This window comes from Mya arenaria, chromosome 14 (genome assembly GCF_026914265.1).
Source record: "Mya arenaria isolate MELC-2E11 chromosome 14, ASM2691426v1".
In the NCBI taxonomy this organism is placed as follows: domain Eukaryota; kingdom Metazoa; phylum Mollusca; class Bivalvia; order Myida; family Myidae; genus Mya; species Mya arenaria.
Genome location: NC_069135.1, coordinates 32,799,505 through 32,819,149, shown reverse-complemented (window position 1 = coordinate 32,819,149; position 19,645 = coordinate 32,799,505). Strand labels below are relative to the sequence as shown.

Genomic DNA, 19,645 nt, shown 5'->3' with positions numbered 1-19,645 from the left:
TATGTTACGCTGGGGTGCCGAGGATGCCTCTCACTCACCATTAAACCGTATTATATCATGTATAGGAAGCTAGCATAGATAGCACGCAGGCAAAAAAATAGTTGAAAAAAAAAAACCGGGTAAAAACCCCTAATATATAAGATAGGACACAGCGGAAAAATGTTAAAATCGGAGCCGCAAAAAATTGAGGTTGGTAAAGTATTTATAACGTATATTGAATTAAAAAAAAATGTATATAAGGCATATTTCGATAACTGTCTTTCTGCGTGTGTTAACTTGCGTCATTTTACCTTTGTCAGTTGTTCTCTTCGGTGACGCAGTACAGATACTTACTATTACCGTGTTCTTCCCCGGTCCGATATTTTCGACCTGAAATGGACTTGGAAAAAAACAGATGAAATTCTAATAGCATAGAAAGGATGCAGGCAATTTTTAAGACGAGAATTGGGGGTAAAAAAGTGTGTCCTATGCATGATATAATACGGATTATATATGCAGATTAATGAAATTCCATCCAGTAGTATTCACATTAAAATCGTACCTACAGCATGGAATTACGAAGAGGCACTATTTTAATAGGGTTACACAATACTATCAAATAGAACTTATACATACATTATTTATGTGAATTTTTTGGTCATGATGTCACAACGCAGGGGCAGCTCCAGGAATTGACGTTAGAGGAGGTGTAACTCGGGGGCCTTGAGACATTTGCTTTATCATCAGAACAGACATTTAAATAGTTAAACATGTAAGCATTTTGAGCGTGTTTTATTACACTTAACAGTTGACTTTTTGTTTTTGTTAAGGAATTGTTTCAGAAGCGGTGCACACGAGTTGTCAGCTTGAAAGATAATAAAACTGACGTCGGCATTAAAGTCCCTGAAGGTGCGTCTCTGTTGAAAAGATCTACCTTGTATAATACCAAGGAATTCCATGTAGTCTTGAATGTCATTATTTACCGAGAGCATGTTGATACAAGTCCCATCATTATAATTGTCAGAACAATCAGAGTTTTCAGTCAAAGACACTAGTTGAGACGCTAGCTTAGGACGCTGTTCGTGGCATACGAGCTGTGTTGGTCGACCCTAGGTTACCATGATGGAGACACTTTAAACTACCTGTGTAATGGCTCATAATTATTTAAATATCTTTTAGTGTATTAGATAAGTGTCTAGATGAGGCAGGCCAAAAGTTTTCATTTATTGTGCAAGGTGATATGCAATTATTTGTTTACCCAGAGCTCGTGCTAAATCTTCAAACGTCGTGCAACTTATAGGTGCATCAAACGGCAAGGTCTTAACAAAATAATAATCCCAAGAGGTCAAAATCTTCATGGTGAATGGGCAATAATTTATATGCACTTAATGTCCATTTGAAGTTTCATCTCAGTCCCAAATTTTGAATAAGCTCTTCCGCCTTGTCTGAACTTAGTCATTGTACAGAGTTAATGACTGATCTGTATAATCATTGATATTTTGTCTGGATATGACATATAATGTATCATTTTAAACGTGGCAGTGGATTATTTTGGAACAAGACCAATTGGCGATACAATAAAATTCTTAAATGGGTTCCTACTTATAGGCCCTGCAGCATGACTGGGTTTTTTTTATTCATTTTGGTTGAAAAATAAGGGTGCAGGGTAATTTAATAAAATAAAAAATAGCATTTCTTTCCTGCCTTGGGCCTGTATATTGCAACTAAAACAGAATGTAAATCCGTCTTAAATAAATTTTGAAAGAATCTTGTCAGAACTATGCAAGTATTGGTTAAAAAAGCTTAACTGGTGAAGGTGCTTAAAAAAATCAAAAACATAATTGGTACATGGCATTTGGCCCCATCTTGTTGCTACTATGTCTGGAACATCCAAAAGCAGCTTGACTGAATTGTGGTCGAGGACAAAAAAGGGCTTCCTACACTTGGAGCAAACATGGGCAAACTTTCAATTGGTGCAATTGCATGATCCAGTGTTGTAAAAATTGCAAGTAAGCATTGATTGGGTGATATCGTTGACTGTTAATTACAGGTCCTAACTGAATGCAGCGCTACCAAAGATCATTATTGATGTTGGTCAAAGAAGACAGAGCAACAGATTGCCTAAGTCTGAATAACTCGTAGTAAGAGCGCTGTGCGCCAAGCCATTTGGCCTTGATGCAAGACTTATTTGCAGATATTCCAAATATATTGTGACAATACTGTGTTTTGCCCTTATTTTGCTGTGCCTTTAAATGAATGGAAATGAAAAAAATAAATGCATTGGTCCACTTCCCGACCAGCTGGACTTTCTCTCTACTGTTTTTTGCCCTTGTTTCAACATGACCATCCCCCTGAACAAAAAGGGGACGAGCCACTTACAAAATCCTATAACTCAATTGAGCCATTCAGCAGATGACTTTTGATAAGTTTTGATCTATTGTCTTTCAAAATTACACCATTTTTATAGTGTTAGAAATTTTTAAAAAATACCTCAAAAAGTCAACAATTAATGTTCCATGCTAAATCTTGCACTTCTGAATCATATTTCTGTCAATTATCTATTTCATATCAACAAATCATATCGCAACCAAAAGCACCAGTTGAAAACTAAAGCAGTCTTTTCTCCACTTTGTTACTCTGTAATCATCTGCTTCATTCAAACTTTCATCGGGAAAAACAGCGCGTCTCCAACCAGATGCATGGTAACTTGCCTCTTCCATTTTCAGAGGATTATTGCGTACAGCTAAATGCACTCTGAAGTACAAAACGATTGTTAATTCTTGTTTAACCCTCATAATATATTACTAAGAAATGCCGCAAGAAGACAAAAACAGATTTGCAATGATTGAAGGAAAAACTTCAGCCTTCATTGTAATTAAGGTTCAGTTTCAACCATTTTTAGCTCGACTTCAAAGAATAAGGAGGGGATGTACTTCTAAGTCGTCCCGGTCTCTGCGTCAGTGTCTGGTTCATGTTTTATGGCAAGTTGGGTTTTCACTTATACTTCAAAACCCATCATTCAATTCATACTTCAGTTGTTGAAGACCATCAGACAATTAGCCTGCATAAGTTCATATCATCCTAGATCATTTCAATGCCCTTCATTCATTTCAATTCATACTTCAAACAGTTGTTCAAGACCATCACACAATTAGGTTACAAAACTCCATATCATCCTAGATACAAATTATAGCCCCTGATTGACTAAGTAACATAGGTTCAAGTTTCAGTGCACATTGCGATTGGTTGAAGTTTTAGGGCAAGTTGGGATTTTCACTAATAACTTCAATACCCTTCATTCATTTACTTCATACTTCTAACACTTGTTCAGGACCATCGCACAATTATGGTTGCATTTCTCCATATTATTCTCAATACAAATAATGATCGACTTAAAAAGTTTGGTTCATGTTTTAGGGCAGCGTTGAGTTTTCACTTACATCCAATATCGTTCATTCAATCTTCATTCAGGTTTAAAAACTCAATATTATCCAAAGTTATACAAATTATGGCCCTTGTGTATTTATTTTGTTTTATTCTTTCTTGTTTTTTTATATATTTTTTATTCAAAGAATAAAGAGGGCTATACTACTCGCCCCAACATTGGCATCCTATTCAAGTTTTAGGGCAAGTTGGGATTTTCACTTATAATTTCAATGCCTTTCATTATAGTTGAGTGTGCTGTCCTATGACAGCTCTTGTTATATTTTCAATAACATTGACCTTGACCCCAGGGGCCCTAAACGCATTCCATGAAAGATCTTAATAAACTCTTCCAAAATTCCAAATTTCAAGTTATTCAGTTATAACTGTTTTTTCTAACAGTTTGTTTACAGTGACCTTGACCTTAGGGTCCAAACGCAATCTCATGACAGGTATAGGCTTTTTGATTGGTTAATGTTATTGTAATTATTCCTATGGTGAGAGAGCAAAGTTCTGTCAGGTTGAAGCCCAGTAGTCAGTAACCCTGTTTAATGGCACAGGGTAGATAGATAGATTTATTTCAGTAAGGAATGCACATACATGGACATTTAAAATAAACAACATGTATAGTAAATAACATTATACATACATGATCTTTTCAATAGCCATGACAGGCACACCGAACCAAGGATGACACAAAAGAGAAAACTCTTATTTCCATTGTGGTCCTTTGTTTTGGTGGCTTAAATTAGCATAGGGAGGCATTGCATATTTAAGTAATAATATAGCTGTAATCAAAATTGCACAAATATATTAAAAGTTAGTCTTTATGCATTAAAATAAATATTGCCATAGTTGTATCAAAGTCACTTTACATAATTTAGTAACATAAAGTTATAAGTTGAGAAAGTTAAATATAATTATAACAATATAGTATGAATATGACAGTATGTAGTACTTATAAAATGCGAGGTGAAGTTAAAATAGTTCCTTTACTGAAAATCTTTGAATAAATAAATGAAAAAACAAACAAAACCTTTTAATAACATAACTAATTATGCCGAATTATCTAAAAAAAGATTCTTTACTAGCAATTTAAAAACAGGTAATTTCTTAGTCTGTGCGATACAAGATGGCACATTGTTCCATAAGGAAATACCAGAAAAGAAGGACTTTAACCCAAAACCTTTGACCTCTGGAACAGCATAAGCCCCTTTCTGACATAACCTTGTCCTTTGTGTGTGCACAGTATCTTGGGAGATAAAATTGTCTCCCATGTAGTCCGGGGCTATGCCATTTTTTATTCTAAAGAATAACCCAAACTAATCTGGTCTACACGTTTGTTGACAGGTAACCAGTTGAGTAATTTAAAGTGTTCTGGGCCAATGTGAGACCTTGCATCTAGATCCAATACAAACCTCATAAGTTTATTTTGTGTGGTTTGGAGCTTGGTTTTAAGTAACTTGGTCAGACCATGATGCCACATAGAACAGGCATAATCAAGATGGCATTGAATTAAGGCCATGACAAGGAGTTTCTTGGTGTGTTTTGTAAGGTAACCTTTCTTTCGATATAGATATTTCAATCTTGTATTAGCCATTTTTAATATAGAACAAGCCATAGAATCAAAAGATAGAGTCTGATCAATAGTTGCACCAAGATATTTAACAGCAGAAGTTGGTTCAATAGTGGTACCATTACATGTAATATCAAGTGTCAAGTCTGACCTTATTTTATGTTTAGACCCACATAAAATTGACTCAGTTTTGCCTAAATGAAGTGACAACTTATTATCAACCAACCATTGACTGACAAGATGCAGGTCATCTTTCAATGACGTTTCCACAGAAAACTTACATTTACCTGAAACAAGTATGCCAGAATCATTAGCGTATATATAACAAGAGGTTGTTTTTAACCACGGCTGACATATTGTTTACATAAATAAAAAATAAAAGAGGGCCTAGTATGAAACCCAGTGGAACTCCACATGTAAAAGTAGAAGTAGTAGTATGTGTACTGGAGACATCAACCTGTTGCTTTCTACCTGTAAGGTAGGATTCAAACCATCTTAAAATGTCATCACCAAGTCCTGCTGATCGAAGCTTCATAAGAGGGGTGGAGTGGTCGACAGTATCGAAAGCCTTTTGGAGGTCTAACAGAATCATACCTACTACGTGACCTTTGTCCATTTCCATCCTTATGAAATCTGTTAAATGAATTACAGTCAAACCTGGTTGAACAGTCACCTGCTTTAAATGGCCACCTGCCTTAACGGGCCACTCCAAATTCCCCCCGTACGTTTTTACTATATAATGTACGTGCATTAAGCGGCCAACTGTCTAACGCGGCCACGGCCACTAATTTTTGTCCCCATGAAGCCATATAAACACTAATTAGCGGCCACTAATCCCTTGTCACTGACACTTCCGCTTATAAATTTTCCAATACACAGCTTTAATTGCGTATAGAAGTTTCGGAAAAGAACGACGGCCTCGGGTATCTCCGTCATCCAATGAAAATGAATATTGCATGACACGATTGCCATGCGTGTTTACTCATTGAGAAAATCATGTTTATTACACGTGTGCGAATGTTTGCATCAGAATTGACACAATTAATAAGATAATTAAATAATTACGAAGTTAATTAATAATTACCGACAAAACACCGGTTATTATGAATTCACAGTTTGCATTGTCATTCGAAGGCGTGAAATGAGTTACGATTTTTATTCACTTCAATATTATTTTTCAAAGGGCACGGATTTATATTTCTACGAACGGATATTTACAATGCATTGTTCTTGATATTTTTTTTACTTTGATTATGGCTGAAAATAATACTAATCGAAAGTGTTTGACTCTAAAAGAACGTGTCGATTGTATAAAGTTATTAGAAAACGGCTGTAGTGTTTTGTTTATGCCTTGTATCAACATTTATCTAATGTATTTTATTCATAAATTTGAAATAAAGTTATTTTATCTATACAAATGTATTTGTATTCAACCTTCTTTAATTATATTGATACAAATGTTACTGATTGTGGTGTGAGGTGGTGGTTAAGATACATACTCCATCTCTGAATAAAGCTAAAGTGGCGAAATGTTAAACCTGGATTAAGTGGCCACCTGTCTTAAGCAGCCACTTTGATCATTTCCCAAGGGTGGCCACTTAGTACAGGTTTGACTGTAGACATGTATCTGATGAGGCACTTCTAAACCCAGTCTGAAATTTATACAATAACTTGTTTACTTTGAAGTATGATTCAACTTGGTCATATACAACCCTTTCATAAACGCCAAAGAAAAAGAACACAAAACAAAACACCACAATCAAGAAACATGAAACAACAGCACAAAATTCCACAAACAACACAGTGCATATACTATATAAAAAGAACTAGGCGAGACAAAATTACATATAAGAATTAACAATTCAGTTTGTCATCTGTCCAGAAGTCGTAACATGTAGCCATACAATAGCTAGCTATCTCTCCCATTCCATTTTTGTAATTCGCATAAAGTTACTATTCTTTGCTCCTATCTACCCATCTCCTTAGCTGCTGTCACTCTTTCCACCAACACATGAACATGACCACAATCACCAGCTAAGAGCAAATCTGGGTATTTATTATTTACAACATCTCTCTTCACTGCTTTAAGCTTAGCTGACGAATCTCATTTTGATTGGATTCACCATCATCAACATCCTTGCTGTCTGGCATGTATTTGGGCGTGGGCATGTGCAAGATGATGATATATGGAGTCTCAAGAGCCTTGGCCTGAAATGGAATGAATGGGTTTGTCACTGTTTGGTGTCTTTGAGAAACTATCAAAACATTCATACAGATAAAAATTAAGTTGCTCAAAGAGTTAACAATTGAGGTTATTTAGAAGTAAGTGCTAAACTAATTACTACCGTTGCCTGCTGAACAGTTGACAATATATTTTGCAAAATATAATGAAAACAAGAGCTGTCACAGAGACAGCACGGTCGACTATTCCGCTGCTTTTCAGTGTAGGATTGATAAGTTTTGGCGAAACATGCATGGATCACTGTTAGATTAGATTTCAATGCAAAACATGATGTGCTGATACATTAACATGAATGTATTTACATGGAACATTTTAACCAGATTTTTTTAGTCTAATAATAAAGGGCCATTATTTGCAAAATACAGTTATCTAATTTGGGTATTCAATTACATAGGGTGGTTGACTACGGTTATTCAATTACGTTGGGTGGTTGAATACCATTGTATAAAGTCTCAATGCAATACATCAAGAAATTGCTGAGATATTATTCTATGTGTGCTAACATGCAAGACCTTAACCAGAATTTAGTCACATAATAAAGGGGCAAAATTATATAATATGAAAGATATAGAGGATATTTGTTTATTTCAGTGTAAGATCGTATTTTATTTCACGAGTGTCATAGAAAAACATATTTTCACGAGTGGCGAAGCCACGAGTGAAAATGTAGTTTTTTTATGATCACGAGTGAAATTAAATACGATCTTACACTGAAATAAACAAATTTTCTGTTTCTTTTATGCTTATTTTCGGAGTTTTATTTGTTTTTTTTATTTATTTCTGAATTACCCCCTTTTTGAAAAGGGTGGGCTTTACGCCGCTACCCGTAGGGCGCCCCTCATGCATAATTATAGCTGTCAACTTTTTTACTTTCGGTTTGCTGAGAAATAGTTCTCTGCTATTCATTCTTATAGCTTAGTATTCGCTCGTTTTTTATTGCAAAGCTTTATGAACAGTAAAAAATGAAGTATTATTAGTGCACAAATGTTCCAAAAAATAATGAAAACACTTTTTATTTTAACCAAATTACTACGCCGCTATTTATAGGATGAAAATTTGGAAGGTCAAATGTGTTAGCAAAACAAATGTGGATACTCATTGGATTTTAACCATTCTTCTTAGTTTTAAGACTACATATACGCGTGTTTTTATAGTAAGTTAATATACAGTCATCTTACTGTCAGAGACCAGTCTGTATCGCTTTTAAATGTTTGTTTTCCAGATGAGTAAATGCCACGCTAGTTTGTTGACACATTTTGAGATGTGGGTGGGGTAAAAAATATCGGATCTATCCGATAAATTGTTGTGTGAATTGTCCAGGAAGCCCATTTTACGTACTACAACGGTTAACAGTTCAAAATACATTTGATCGATGCTATAAATTTTTATTTATGTTCGAACAGTTGTTTTTGTCTGTAATTTGTTTGGAATGAAAGCAAATGTTCGAACATTCAGCTTCAAAGATCAGTAAAATGTTTGATAAACGGGATAACCGGTAATAAACGGTAAGTTGTTAATTTCCAATTATATATTTATTTAAATTAATAAAATATTTCTTTATTTTTTTAACCTTTTTTGACATAATTTACTGAAGTCCAGTGTTCTGTTTTGACCAAGGCAAGTACATGTAACAACAAAAGATTTTAAAAGTAGTTCTGAAAATTGATATTTTCACTCCTTATTTTGCAGTGAAAATATCAAATTGATATTTTCACTGTTGTTATTTCACTGTTAAAACCCCATATTTCATCGTAAAGCATGAAAGAAAGAGTTATCTTACCAGTACTTGATTAAAGAAGAAAGGAGCATGTGTGTAAAGTTTCAATGCAATACATGATATATTCGCTGAGGTAGTGACTTAAAAGTGGTAAGAAGCAAAACCTTAACCAGAATTTCTATGTCTAAAACAGGGGCCATTATTTGAATATAATGCAAACTAAAGTTATCTAACTTGCTTAATTTAGTAGGTTGGATGGTTGAGTACCATTGTATAAAGTCTTAATGCAATACCTCAAGTAGTTGTTGAGATATTAACCTATGTGTGCTTTCACGCAAAACCTTAACCAGAATATCTTAGTTAAATAATAAAGGGCAATTATTTACATTAAATACAAATGAGAGTTATCTTACTTGATTAATTAAGTAGCTTGGATGGTTGAGTGCCACTGTATAAAGTCCCAATGCAATACCTCAAGTAGTTGCTGAGATATTAACCTATGTGTGCTTGCACGCAAAACCTTAACCAGAATTTCTAAGTTGAAAAATAAAGGGCAATTATTTGTATTAAATGCAAACAAGAGTTATCTAACTTTCTTAATTAAGTAGGTTGGATGGTTGAGTACCACTGTATAAAGTCTCAATGCAAGACCTCAAGTAGTTGCTGAGATATTAACCTATGTGTGCTTGCACGCAAAACCTTAACCAAGGTGTGACGCCAACGCCTACGCCGCCGCTTGGGTGAGTAGTATAGCTCTCCATATTCTTTCAATAGTAAAGCTAAAAATGATTGTCTTGCTAACCAGTTGTTATCATAACTGCCTGATTACTAAAGGAGCTGCAACGTTATGAGGCATTTGTGTCCCGGCAGTATGTCCTGAAGTAAATGGACCCACATGCTGGACTGAAGTTGGGTTGCGTTTCGAAAGGGCTTACTACTGTGGTATGGCTTGTAGTAGATGTAGAAACCCTCCCAGGATGATGAGTGATTAGGCATGACCGTCTACTGATATGTGGTACTGCAGATGGAATAATTAAAGTACATGACAGTTTTGTACAGGAGTTGTAATTCAATTTTCATACCTGGGGCATTTAATTTTGATATTTCATCCATTTTCTTTTTACATCATGTTTTGCAAAATCAGCATTTAAGTCCTTATCATCAGACACAATTGTTACCTAGTCCAACGAATTTAGTCACAGTACACTAAAAGTTCACCATGTTGACAACATAAACATAAGATTAAACTCTTTAAAACATCAGGCCCCATTTCAGCTGACTCAATAAGCCAAAATCCATACATGTATTTAAATTTGCTTTTGGTAAATGAAAAATACTTTATTGTGGTTGTCCTAAAGATGATTTGTATTTAAAGTCTAACAACTCTTTATTTGTATAAGTCTCAGTGCCAGTTGAGATTAAATAGAGAAAAAAATGAGTATATAACTATGATACAGTCTCATATATAATGTCTGATAAATTCCAAAGGTCCTAGGTTTAAGTGGGGTTCGACCCCACACCGGTCAAGTCAAGAAAAACTTAGAAAACAGCTGGCTAGTTCACAAAGCCTCCGGGTTGATATGTTGGATACTTTAATAACATAACCTGATAATGTCAATCAACCAATCACACAAAACCAGACCCATAATTAATTTTTAATCGTGTTATAAACACTAATGAAAATGGTGGTCTTCAAAGACGATATTTGAGCAAATATCAACATTTGCTGAAGGATTCCAGCTTTTGGTATTTTTGTTTTAACACTACCACACTTTATTCAGTAATTAAAAAAAAGAGTGCATTTTACAAAACATGAGCGAGTCTCTTTAAAATAAAAATACTAAAAGCTGGAAGACTTCAGCAACTGTTGCTATTTGCTTAAGTATAGTTTTTCAAGACCACAATTTTTATATAAGCGTCAAAAGCTTTGTTGTTGCATGATTGGTTGATTGACATTATCCTGTGATGTTATCAATGTATGGTGAAGATGTCAAAATATCAACAAGATTAAAGAAAGTCTGCATTGTCTTGTGGTTAACTTTTTGTTTTGTCTATTTTTTTCTTGATTTAACCTGCATTAGTTCGCAACCCACTAAAACCAAAATATTTTTTTTCTGCAATTTCGATATCATTGAGTAAAACGATAATACGTGTTTTCAGATGCATTACAGGGAAAACTATTTAAACTAAAAACTTCTTAGATAACAAATGCAAATCATTAGTTTATTTAAAGCTGCACTCTCACAGATTGAACGTTTTGACAACTTTTTTATTTTTTGTCTTCGAACGAGCAAATTTTGGCGTTAATATCTGTGTATAAAACACAGATGGCAAAAGATCAGATTGCAGCATTTATATTTCCGCTCCAAAATTTATGTTTTATGCATTTTTCTTAAACCGTTAGTAACGGTTTAAGCCATAAAACATTAAATTTGGAATGGAAATATGAGATTCTGCGCTCTGATCTTTTGTCAGCAGTCTTTTACCACTGGTTTGCAGATATTTATGCAAATATTTGCCATTTCCAAGCCAAAAAATAAAAAAGTTGAAAAAACGGTAAATCTGTGAGAGTGCAGCTTTAAGAGCAACATAGAATTTTAGGTATTCAGAAAGTTATGTGGCAATTTTTTAATGACGTTGTGCGCACTTAATTTTGATTATACGTTCAAATTTGTTGCATTTTGGTGGTTGAAAAGTAAAAAGAATTCATTTGAATACTCATAGAAAAAGATATGTGTACATTAAAAAAACATAATGGGACAAAAATAAACAACAAGAGGCACATCAGTGCCTGTGCTCCACTGGCCAAAAGGTTCAAGCAAAGACCACCTAACGAACATTTTCGTCAAGTTTCATAGAAATACAATCATCAATTTTTGAGGAGAAGTTATTTAAAAATTTTTTTTACTTTAATAGCTCTGGCTGCCATGTTGTGCAGTGGACCGAAATGATTTGGGCAATTTGAGTAAAGGAGCACCAAACAAACATTTCTGTCAAGTTTTATCGAAAAAAGGTCATCGGTTTCGACGACAAGTCGTATAAAGTTTTTTTTATTTTTTAGCTCTGGCAGCCATGGTGTGCAGTGGACTGGAACCATTTAACAAATTTTGGTTAATGACCACCTAACGAACATTTATGTAAAGTTTCATCAAAATCTGATCATCGGTTTCTGAGAAGATGTAGTTTAACGTTTTTTTCTATTCTTAGCTCTGGCTGCCATGTTGTGCAGGGGACCAGAACTGTTTGGGCTATTTTGGTTAAGGACTACCCAAGTAACATTTCTGTCAAGTTTCATTGCAATACGATCATCGGTTTCTGAGGAGAAGTCGTTTAAAGGTTTTTCTATTTTTACCTCTGGGGGCCATCTTGTGCAGTGGACCGAAACCATTGAAGCAAATTTGATAAAGGACCATCCAAGGAACATTTCTGTTAAGTTTCATCAAAATCTGATCATCGGTTTCTGAGAAGATGTTCTTTAAAGGTTTTTCTATTTTTTTGCCCTGGCAGCCATGTTGTGCAGCGGACCGGAACCATTTGAGCAATTTTGGTTAAGGACCACCCAAGGAACAATTCTGTCAAGTTTCATCAAAATCTGCCTATCCGTTTCAGAGGAGATGTCGTTTAAAGATTTTGCTATTTTTAGCTGTGGCGGCCATATTGTGCAATGGACCAGAACCATTTGAGCAATTTTAATAAAGGACCACCCAAGGAACATTACTGTCAAGTTTCATCAAAATCTGCCGAACCGTTTCAGAGGAGATGTCGTTTAAAGATTTTGCTATTTTTAGCTCTGGCGGCCATATTGTGCAATGGACCGGAACCATTTAAGCAAATTTGGTAAAGGACCACCAAAGAAACATTCCTGTGAAGTTTTGTCAAAATCCGCTTATCAGTTTCAGAGGAGATGTCGTTTAAAGTAAAAGTTTACGCACGCACGCACGAACTCACGACGGACAATCTGTGACGACATAAGCTCCATGGCCTTCGGCCAGTGGAGCTAAAAACAGGTAGCTTAATCCTGTTATAAGGGTGCAAGAAATTACCAGAAGTCTCTATAAACTAGTCTCGTCAGCACAAACAGTGTTTGTTTTGGTAAGGGTGAGTTGAGACATTACCAGATATTGTGCCCGAGTGACATGCTGCAAAGTGAGGTACTTTTTTTCCAAACAAGAGTTTTCTGGTCATACTAGTACAGTGGAAACTCACTAAACCGGACAAGGTCCAGACTGGCCAAAATTTCCGGCTTAGTGAGGATTCCGGTTTAGTGAGGATTGGATGTACGGAGTAAGTTTACTCAAAATATTAACTGAGTTAACCTTTAAAGGCTTTTGTCTTCAGGGACAGTTCAGTTCTCCGACGTTTAGATGGAGGTTGCTACATGATTAAAGCACTTGCATAAGTGATAAGCATAATTAAACATTTCTGCGTTTTTATTAGGGATGGCAACGAGTAGTAAAATTAATACTCGAGTACTCGGACGATCGTTCGATCGAGTACTCGGGTACTCGATTACTCGGAAATATTGAATGTGTTCGCAAAGACAAGATTGTGAATACATGTATCGTTAATGACGTATATTGTGCGTTGGTCGTATTATTGGTCATTTTCACCATTAAAGTAAACTTCCATTACGTATTTTAACAAAAAATGATATAAAAAGAAAACAAATGTTGTTTCAGGCTTTTAATTTGTCTTATTCGTTTCATTTTATTCAAGTACGCACTGCAGAAATGAACAACAATCAGAATTACAATGAACGAAAATTAATAGCATACATAAAAATAGTCAACAAAATTCAATACGAAGTTCAGTTGTTGTTTACTTAAACTTATAATTTTTTAAATGATAGTTTTTCGTACTCTGTAATTGTTGTTTATCTCATTAATATTCATAATTCTTGATTTAAAATATCAACCAATTAATTGTGATAATCATTGCAAAAATAGTTAAAATACGCCCATTAAGAAATCTATTCTCGGTCGATACTCTTTCGCTCGTTAGCGTCCATTGTTTGGTGAAAGGTCTCTAATTGGTAAACAATAGAATTGTGTAGGTGAAAGTACCGCTACCAAAACTTCACCAATTGACATCAGTGCTAATTTGAAATAGGGGTCCTTTGTTGACAGTTTGCAACTATCGCAACAAATGTCAACTAATTGATTGAGGTCAATTGTGTACACAGCGGGGATTAGAGGGACCGTAAATTGTCCTATTGGCAACTAACCAGATCTGATATTTTTTTCTGTAAATCGTGTATTTGGTGAATTTTATAGATTTTTTTGATTTTTTTTCCGAGTACTCGAGTAGTGATTTGGTACTCGAGTACTCGGACGTTCGATCGAGTACTCGAGTACTCGGGTACTTGTTGCCATCCCTAGTTTTTATAATCCTCTTTTTTCCAAGTCTTGAAATAAAACAACTCACATAATTTAATGCTTGTTTAGTATGTTTGATAGTTTAATTAACGCACCACTCTAATTCGATTCAATCATAGAAGTCTTTAGATAAAACAACCCTCCAAAATGATCACTAAATAACCGTTTTTAGTTCTTTATTTTCTGCAACAAACAAATTAATGTTTCAATCAATTTTCTTTTCTCTTTTTTAAAGTTTGATTATCGTTTGATTATCGCGAGACAGTCAATCCATAGCGCAATCATCATTATCGATTATCGAGTTAACACAACATCACAGGTGTAATATTTAACGACGCACAGGCTGTCATAACAAAGTGACACGCGATTCGCGAATTCCTAATACACAAAATTATTTTGACATGTTTGAACAAATAAACGTCCGGTTTTGTGAGGTAAAATTACGTTGACAACTAACAAATTTTGTCCGGTATCCGGAATTCCGGTTTTGTAGGGATTTTTTTACATTGAAAATAGAAGGGGAAAACCGGGACTCTGAAAAAAGTCCGATATCCCGAGGATTCCGGTTTTGTGGAGATCCGGTTTAGTGAGTCTCCACTGTACTTCTATTCTAACACTGGTCTACTTACGTCCAGTGAAATTTCCAAGAAAGTTGCCACTGTGGTACCAAGTAACGACAGGCTCAGGTCTACCAAACACTGCACACACAAGCATTATATACGCCAGGCAAGACTAATGTTGACCTCACACTGCTTTACTCAAGTACTTGGATGCTCTGTAATAAGAACGGCATCAGATTTATACAAACAAGAATTTGTTATGAAAAATATTATTTTTGTAAACCCATTTAACACACACCCAAGCTAAAACATGGACTTCTCTCTCCTTAACAACAGAGATTGAAGGATTTGAAAACAGCTGCTACATGTTATATAAACAAATGGTCTTATGTACCATATAAAGTCTTTAACTCCCCCCCCCCCACTTCATTATAGACATGTGACGCAGCTTACGCGGCAAACGAAAACAAGAGAACCACAGCCATGTGCCAGGGCTTGTCTGTTTTTGTTTTTTTTATCAGATTTATCAAACTAGCAAAACATGTATGTTAGTGTGAATTATACCAAGTTTCATATTTATATCTTTAAATATTTTTTTTTTATATGTTATGGCCAACATTATTTTTAGTTTATTGGCACAATAACAACAATAGCTGCAATAAAACTACGGCACCAAGGCTGAGACAAAACAATGGTATTTTTCTTTGAAAAAACAAAAATCTTGGCATTAATAATAACAACAATGCATATTAACAATGGCTTTTGAAAAACAGACCTGCCATTAGCACTTCACAAGTAAGTACCTGAGCATGATAATCTTGATACCGTCAGGCTGCAGAGCATTCAGGCCATTGTTGGCCTTACACATGTAGGTCCCCTCATCCTCGACGGTCATGTTGTCCAGGTACAAGTTACCTTAAATATAACAGTAAACATCTCACACAAACAACAATAGGCTCGTCTGTTCTTTTTCCAGTTGAACAAGGGGCATCAAATCATTAAATCAAATATTGTCTCTAGAAACGTGTATACCAAGTTTGATTTAAAAATCTTGAATAAGTTATGGTGAGGGTCAAGACCTGCATATTTTTCATCCAAAAGCAAGCAAATTCAGCCACAAAGTTGTAGGCATAACTCTTTAATATTAATTGCATTAATTGGATGTCCCATCAAAATAGTTCTAACCATATTTCATAATTTAGGCCCTTATCAGGGACCAAACCCCCTGCAGCCTATATCTATATAAGGATCCAGTCAGTTTTCAGGAACAGCTAAAATGTTTTAGCTGCAAATTACTAAACCAAAGTCAAGAAAACGAAGCACCATATTATCCCTGACAAGTTTTGAAAACACATAAAAAATAGAGATTGCTTTTTTGAAAAAGACTTTGTCTCCCTTATTGTGTGGTCGTAGCTGAGAAAAAATAAATGATGGACATTGTAATTTTGAAATGGAGACAAACCAATTGGATGAAATTCCTGGCACAAGTGTTATTCAATTATTGATCAGAAACCATTTTTCAGCTCACAGTCATTGTGACCTTGACCTTCGACCTACTGATCAAAACTATGAAGTTCCTCGGTATAAGCATTCTTTAGTTACTGAGCAGTAACCATTTCTGCACCTCAAGGTAACGGCGACCTTGACCTTTGACCTACTGATCTTAAAATCTATAGGGTTCATCTTCTAGTCATGACCAACTAACATACCAAGTATGAAGTTCCTGGGTGCAAGCGTTCTTTAGTTATTGAGTGGAAACTATTTATTTTCCTCAAGATCACAATGATTTTTGACATTCGACAAAATGATCTCAAAATCAATAGGGGTCATCTACTAGTTATGACCAACTAACATACCAAGCATGAAGTTCCTGGGTGCAAGTGTTCTATATTTATTAAAAGAAAGAGTGACGTACAGATGGACGGACTGACTGACAGGGTAAAAACAATAGACATAATAAATATGCTAGCCTGTCTTACAGACAAGTTATTACTCCTTTTAATCTTCATATTTATAAAGAGAGACCATTTAATTTTACCATGAATTTGTCGGTATCGCCCAGATAAAAGAATGCCGCCATATTTCTCCAAGGTAATGACAGGCTGTGGATTTCCGATGGCTGAACATTCTAGAATGACATTGTCTTTAACAGTTGCTTGGAGCTCTGTACACAGCATTATAACTGCTGGTAAGGAACTGAAAAGATAAGATTTTTTACACCTATATACATTGTTAAAAACTTTTATCACATTATTATTTTAAACAAAAAACCCAGCTATTAAAATGAATTCTTCTGGATCCTGAAATAGGACTGAAACACCAGAACATAACTGGTATGATCACGACATGTTGGATACGTACAAAGATTTAATATAGATTTCAGAGGGTGTAAGTGGTGTTGCAGCATAGGCCTGTACCGCTCACCCAAGAGGTTGTGGGCCCGTACTCAACCAAAGACACATCTTTTGTTGTTCTCTCAAACAAGACAACAATACTGGTTACTACCCAGTTAACCCACCAGAGGGTTATTAAAAGATGCACTCTCACAGAATGAACGCTTTGAAAACTTTTTTATTTTTTGTCTTGGAACTGGCCAATTTATGCGAAATGCATGGAAACCAGTGAGATAAGACTTCTGTGAAAAACCAGATCTCAGATTTTCATATTTAAGTTAAAAAAGGATGCATATCGTTTTATGCATTTTTCTTAGTAACGCTTTAAGCCATAAAACATTAATTCTTGAACGGAAATATGAAAATCTGCAATCTGATTTTTTGTCAGCAGTCTTTTGTCACTGGTTTGCTGATATTTACACAAAAATTGGCTCATTCCAAGACAAAAAATAAAAAAGTTGTCAAAACGGTAAATCTGTGAGAGTGCAACTTTAATAAGCTACTATAAACTATATATGCACCTCCATTTCTTTACCCATACATATAATGGTTACAGCTAGTGATGGTGAATTCACTATGACATTCATGAAACTCATTACGCAATTGGACTGAAAAGAAACCTTTATTTCTTTATCTAACTTACTTTATCTAATTTATATAATACTGTAATGATCACAATAAAGATTCATTCATCCTTTTCAACTCAAGAATCTCGGTTTAGGATTAAAAGGTAATTAAGCAACTGGTCTGGGCACTGTGGTAGATATAAATCCTAATAAAAACTATGCAACCCAAAGTGCTGTTTCAGGTATATTTCCTTTTACATCTTGTGACATTAGTGACAACAACAGCTGAAGTACGCCGATTTGTCCTAGAAATGATACAAGAAAGATGTAATATGTGCCTGTCAAACCAGGTTTTCAATGATTGACAGATTAGAACTTCAGTGTTCGTTGTTAAATTCAGTATTAACTGTTGTTTTTTTTTCTATTTTTACTAACAGTGACCTTGACTTTCACCCTTCTTACAATCATTAGTGTACATGTAATAATTGTAGAAATTGTTTATAAAAATATCTTTAATATTCAAATATTATTCCTAACTAATACTTAGCTAAATATAGAATTATTTGATTGTTTAAACAATTTCAAGTCGTACTGTATCGATAACGTGATACATATCAATTGAAAGTTAAAAAATACTGCCATTTCGACACTCAACACAGTATATTTTTATAAACTGAATTATTTTGTAAATAGTGTTATATATATATTAGTTTGTGGGTTCAATAAGAACCAGTCGATGTGCATTTATTTAAGGAATGAATTGCGGGGTTGATGTCATTATCGGGGTATGAACGCAATTGGGCTCCACGCGTACTTTGACCAGCCTAATTGCATTCATACCCTCTATAATGACATCAACCCCGCAATTCATTACTTATATCTACACCAATGGTTCCTTATTTCATTCAAGAATTGTTAAAAAAATACTTCATTTTATTTAAGAAAACCATTTATTAATCCTTTCTTACCAATTCTGTAAATAGAACGATCCGACTGTAACCGGAAACATTTTTTCAAATGACATCACAATAACGCGGGAAAAGATCAACCACCTGAAATCACTTTTAAACGTAAAATTAAAACACTTATGGCAACAATACATTTAAAATATAATATATTAACACTTTCTAAAATGTTGATTTATAATTTACGGAACCTGCTGACATTATACAAACAATAACAAGATCAATAGTTTTCATGTATATTGTTATGCGATCAATTGCGATCCGAACATATTCGAAGATGTTGCGTTCATTAAATGATGAACGCAATTGCCAAAAGGCAGTTCATTTAAGGAATGGAAGTTGAGGTGTAAATATGTACAGTTTATTTACATGATATAAAGTGAACTAGCAGCTACAGGAATACCTAGGCAAAAGCCTTGCATCATGCACAGCAGTGTATAAATTCATAGCTTATCAAATGATATCAAGTTGCAACGGTTATGCTTAAACAACAAATAAAACGAATATAAGTTTTTTTATATGATAACTTTGTCTTAGTTTCAATTAAATGTAGTTATTTTCATTGAAAAAATAAGAACAAATCTTAAGATTACTTTAGATTTAAAAGTTGATTTGGAATCATTAACAGCATAATTGTTATATTGTTTGGTGTCATTTGGGTGCGAAAACCTAGCTTTCCCTGGTGTTTATGAAAATAACACTGTTGTTGTTATACCACAATGAAATCTTACACATGAAGAGCACAATCTCTGATATAAATATTTTGTTTAAATTTCACTAAATAAAATGTTAATGTTAATTTTTTTTTATTGAACAGCCTTCAAAGACAGATAAACGACGAATTGTATT

General features: G+C 34.6%; 1 protein-coding gene across 3 annotated transcripts; it reads right to left on the bottom strand.

Moving 5' to 3' along the window:
* Positions 1 to 3,964: 3,964 nt before the first annotated feature.
* On the bottom strand, positions 3,965 to 19,615 carry LOC128216569 (probable oxidoreductase PXDNL). 3 transcript variants are annotated; one of them, XR_008258088.1, is made up of 7 exons: positions 19,390 to 19,615; positions 18,800 to 18,883; positions 16,911 to 17,068; positions 15,676 to 15,787; positions 14,942 to 15,087; positions 9,740 to 9,955; positions 3,965 to 7,186 (listed from the first exon to the last, which is right to left on the bottom strand). XR_008258088.1 is itself a non-coding variant. In XM_052923163.1 (6 exons), the coding sequence occupies exons 1-5, from the start codon at positions 19,449 to 19,451 to the stop codon at positions 15,057 to 15,059; spliced, it is 456 nt and encodes a 151-aa protein (XP_052779123.1). In that variant the 5' UTR covers positions 19,452 to 19,615; the 3' UTR covers positions 3,965 to 7,186; positions 14,942 to 15,056. The 3 variants fall into 3 exon arrangements, 1 of the variants encoding a protein (XP_052779123.1); XR_008258087.1 differs by having other exon boundaries at positions 18,800 to 19,614; XM_052923163.1 differs by lacking the exon at positions 9,740 to 9,955 and having other exon boundaries at positions 18,800 to 18,892.
* Positions 19,616 to 19,645: the final 30 nt, after the last annotated feature.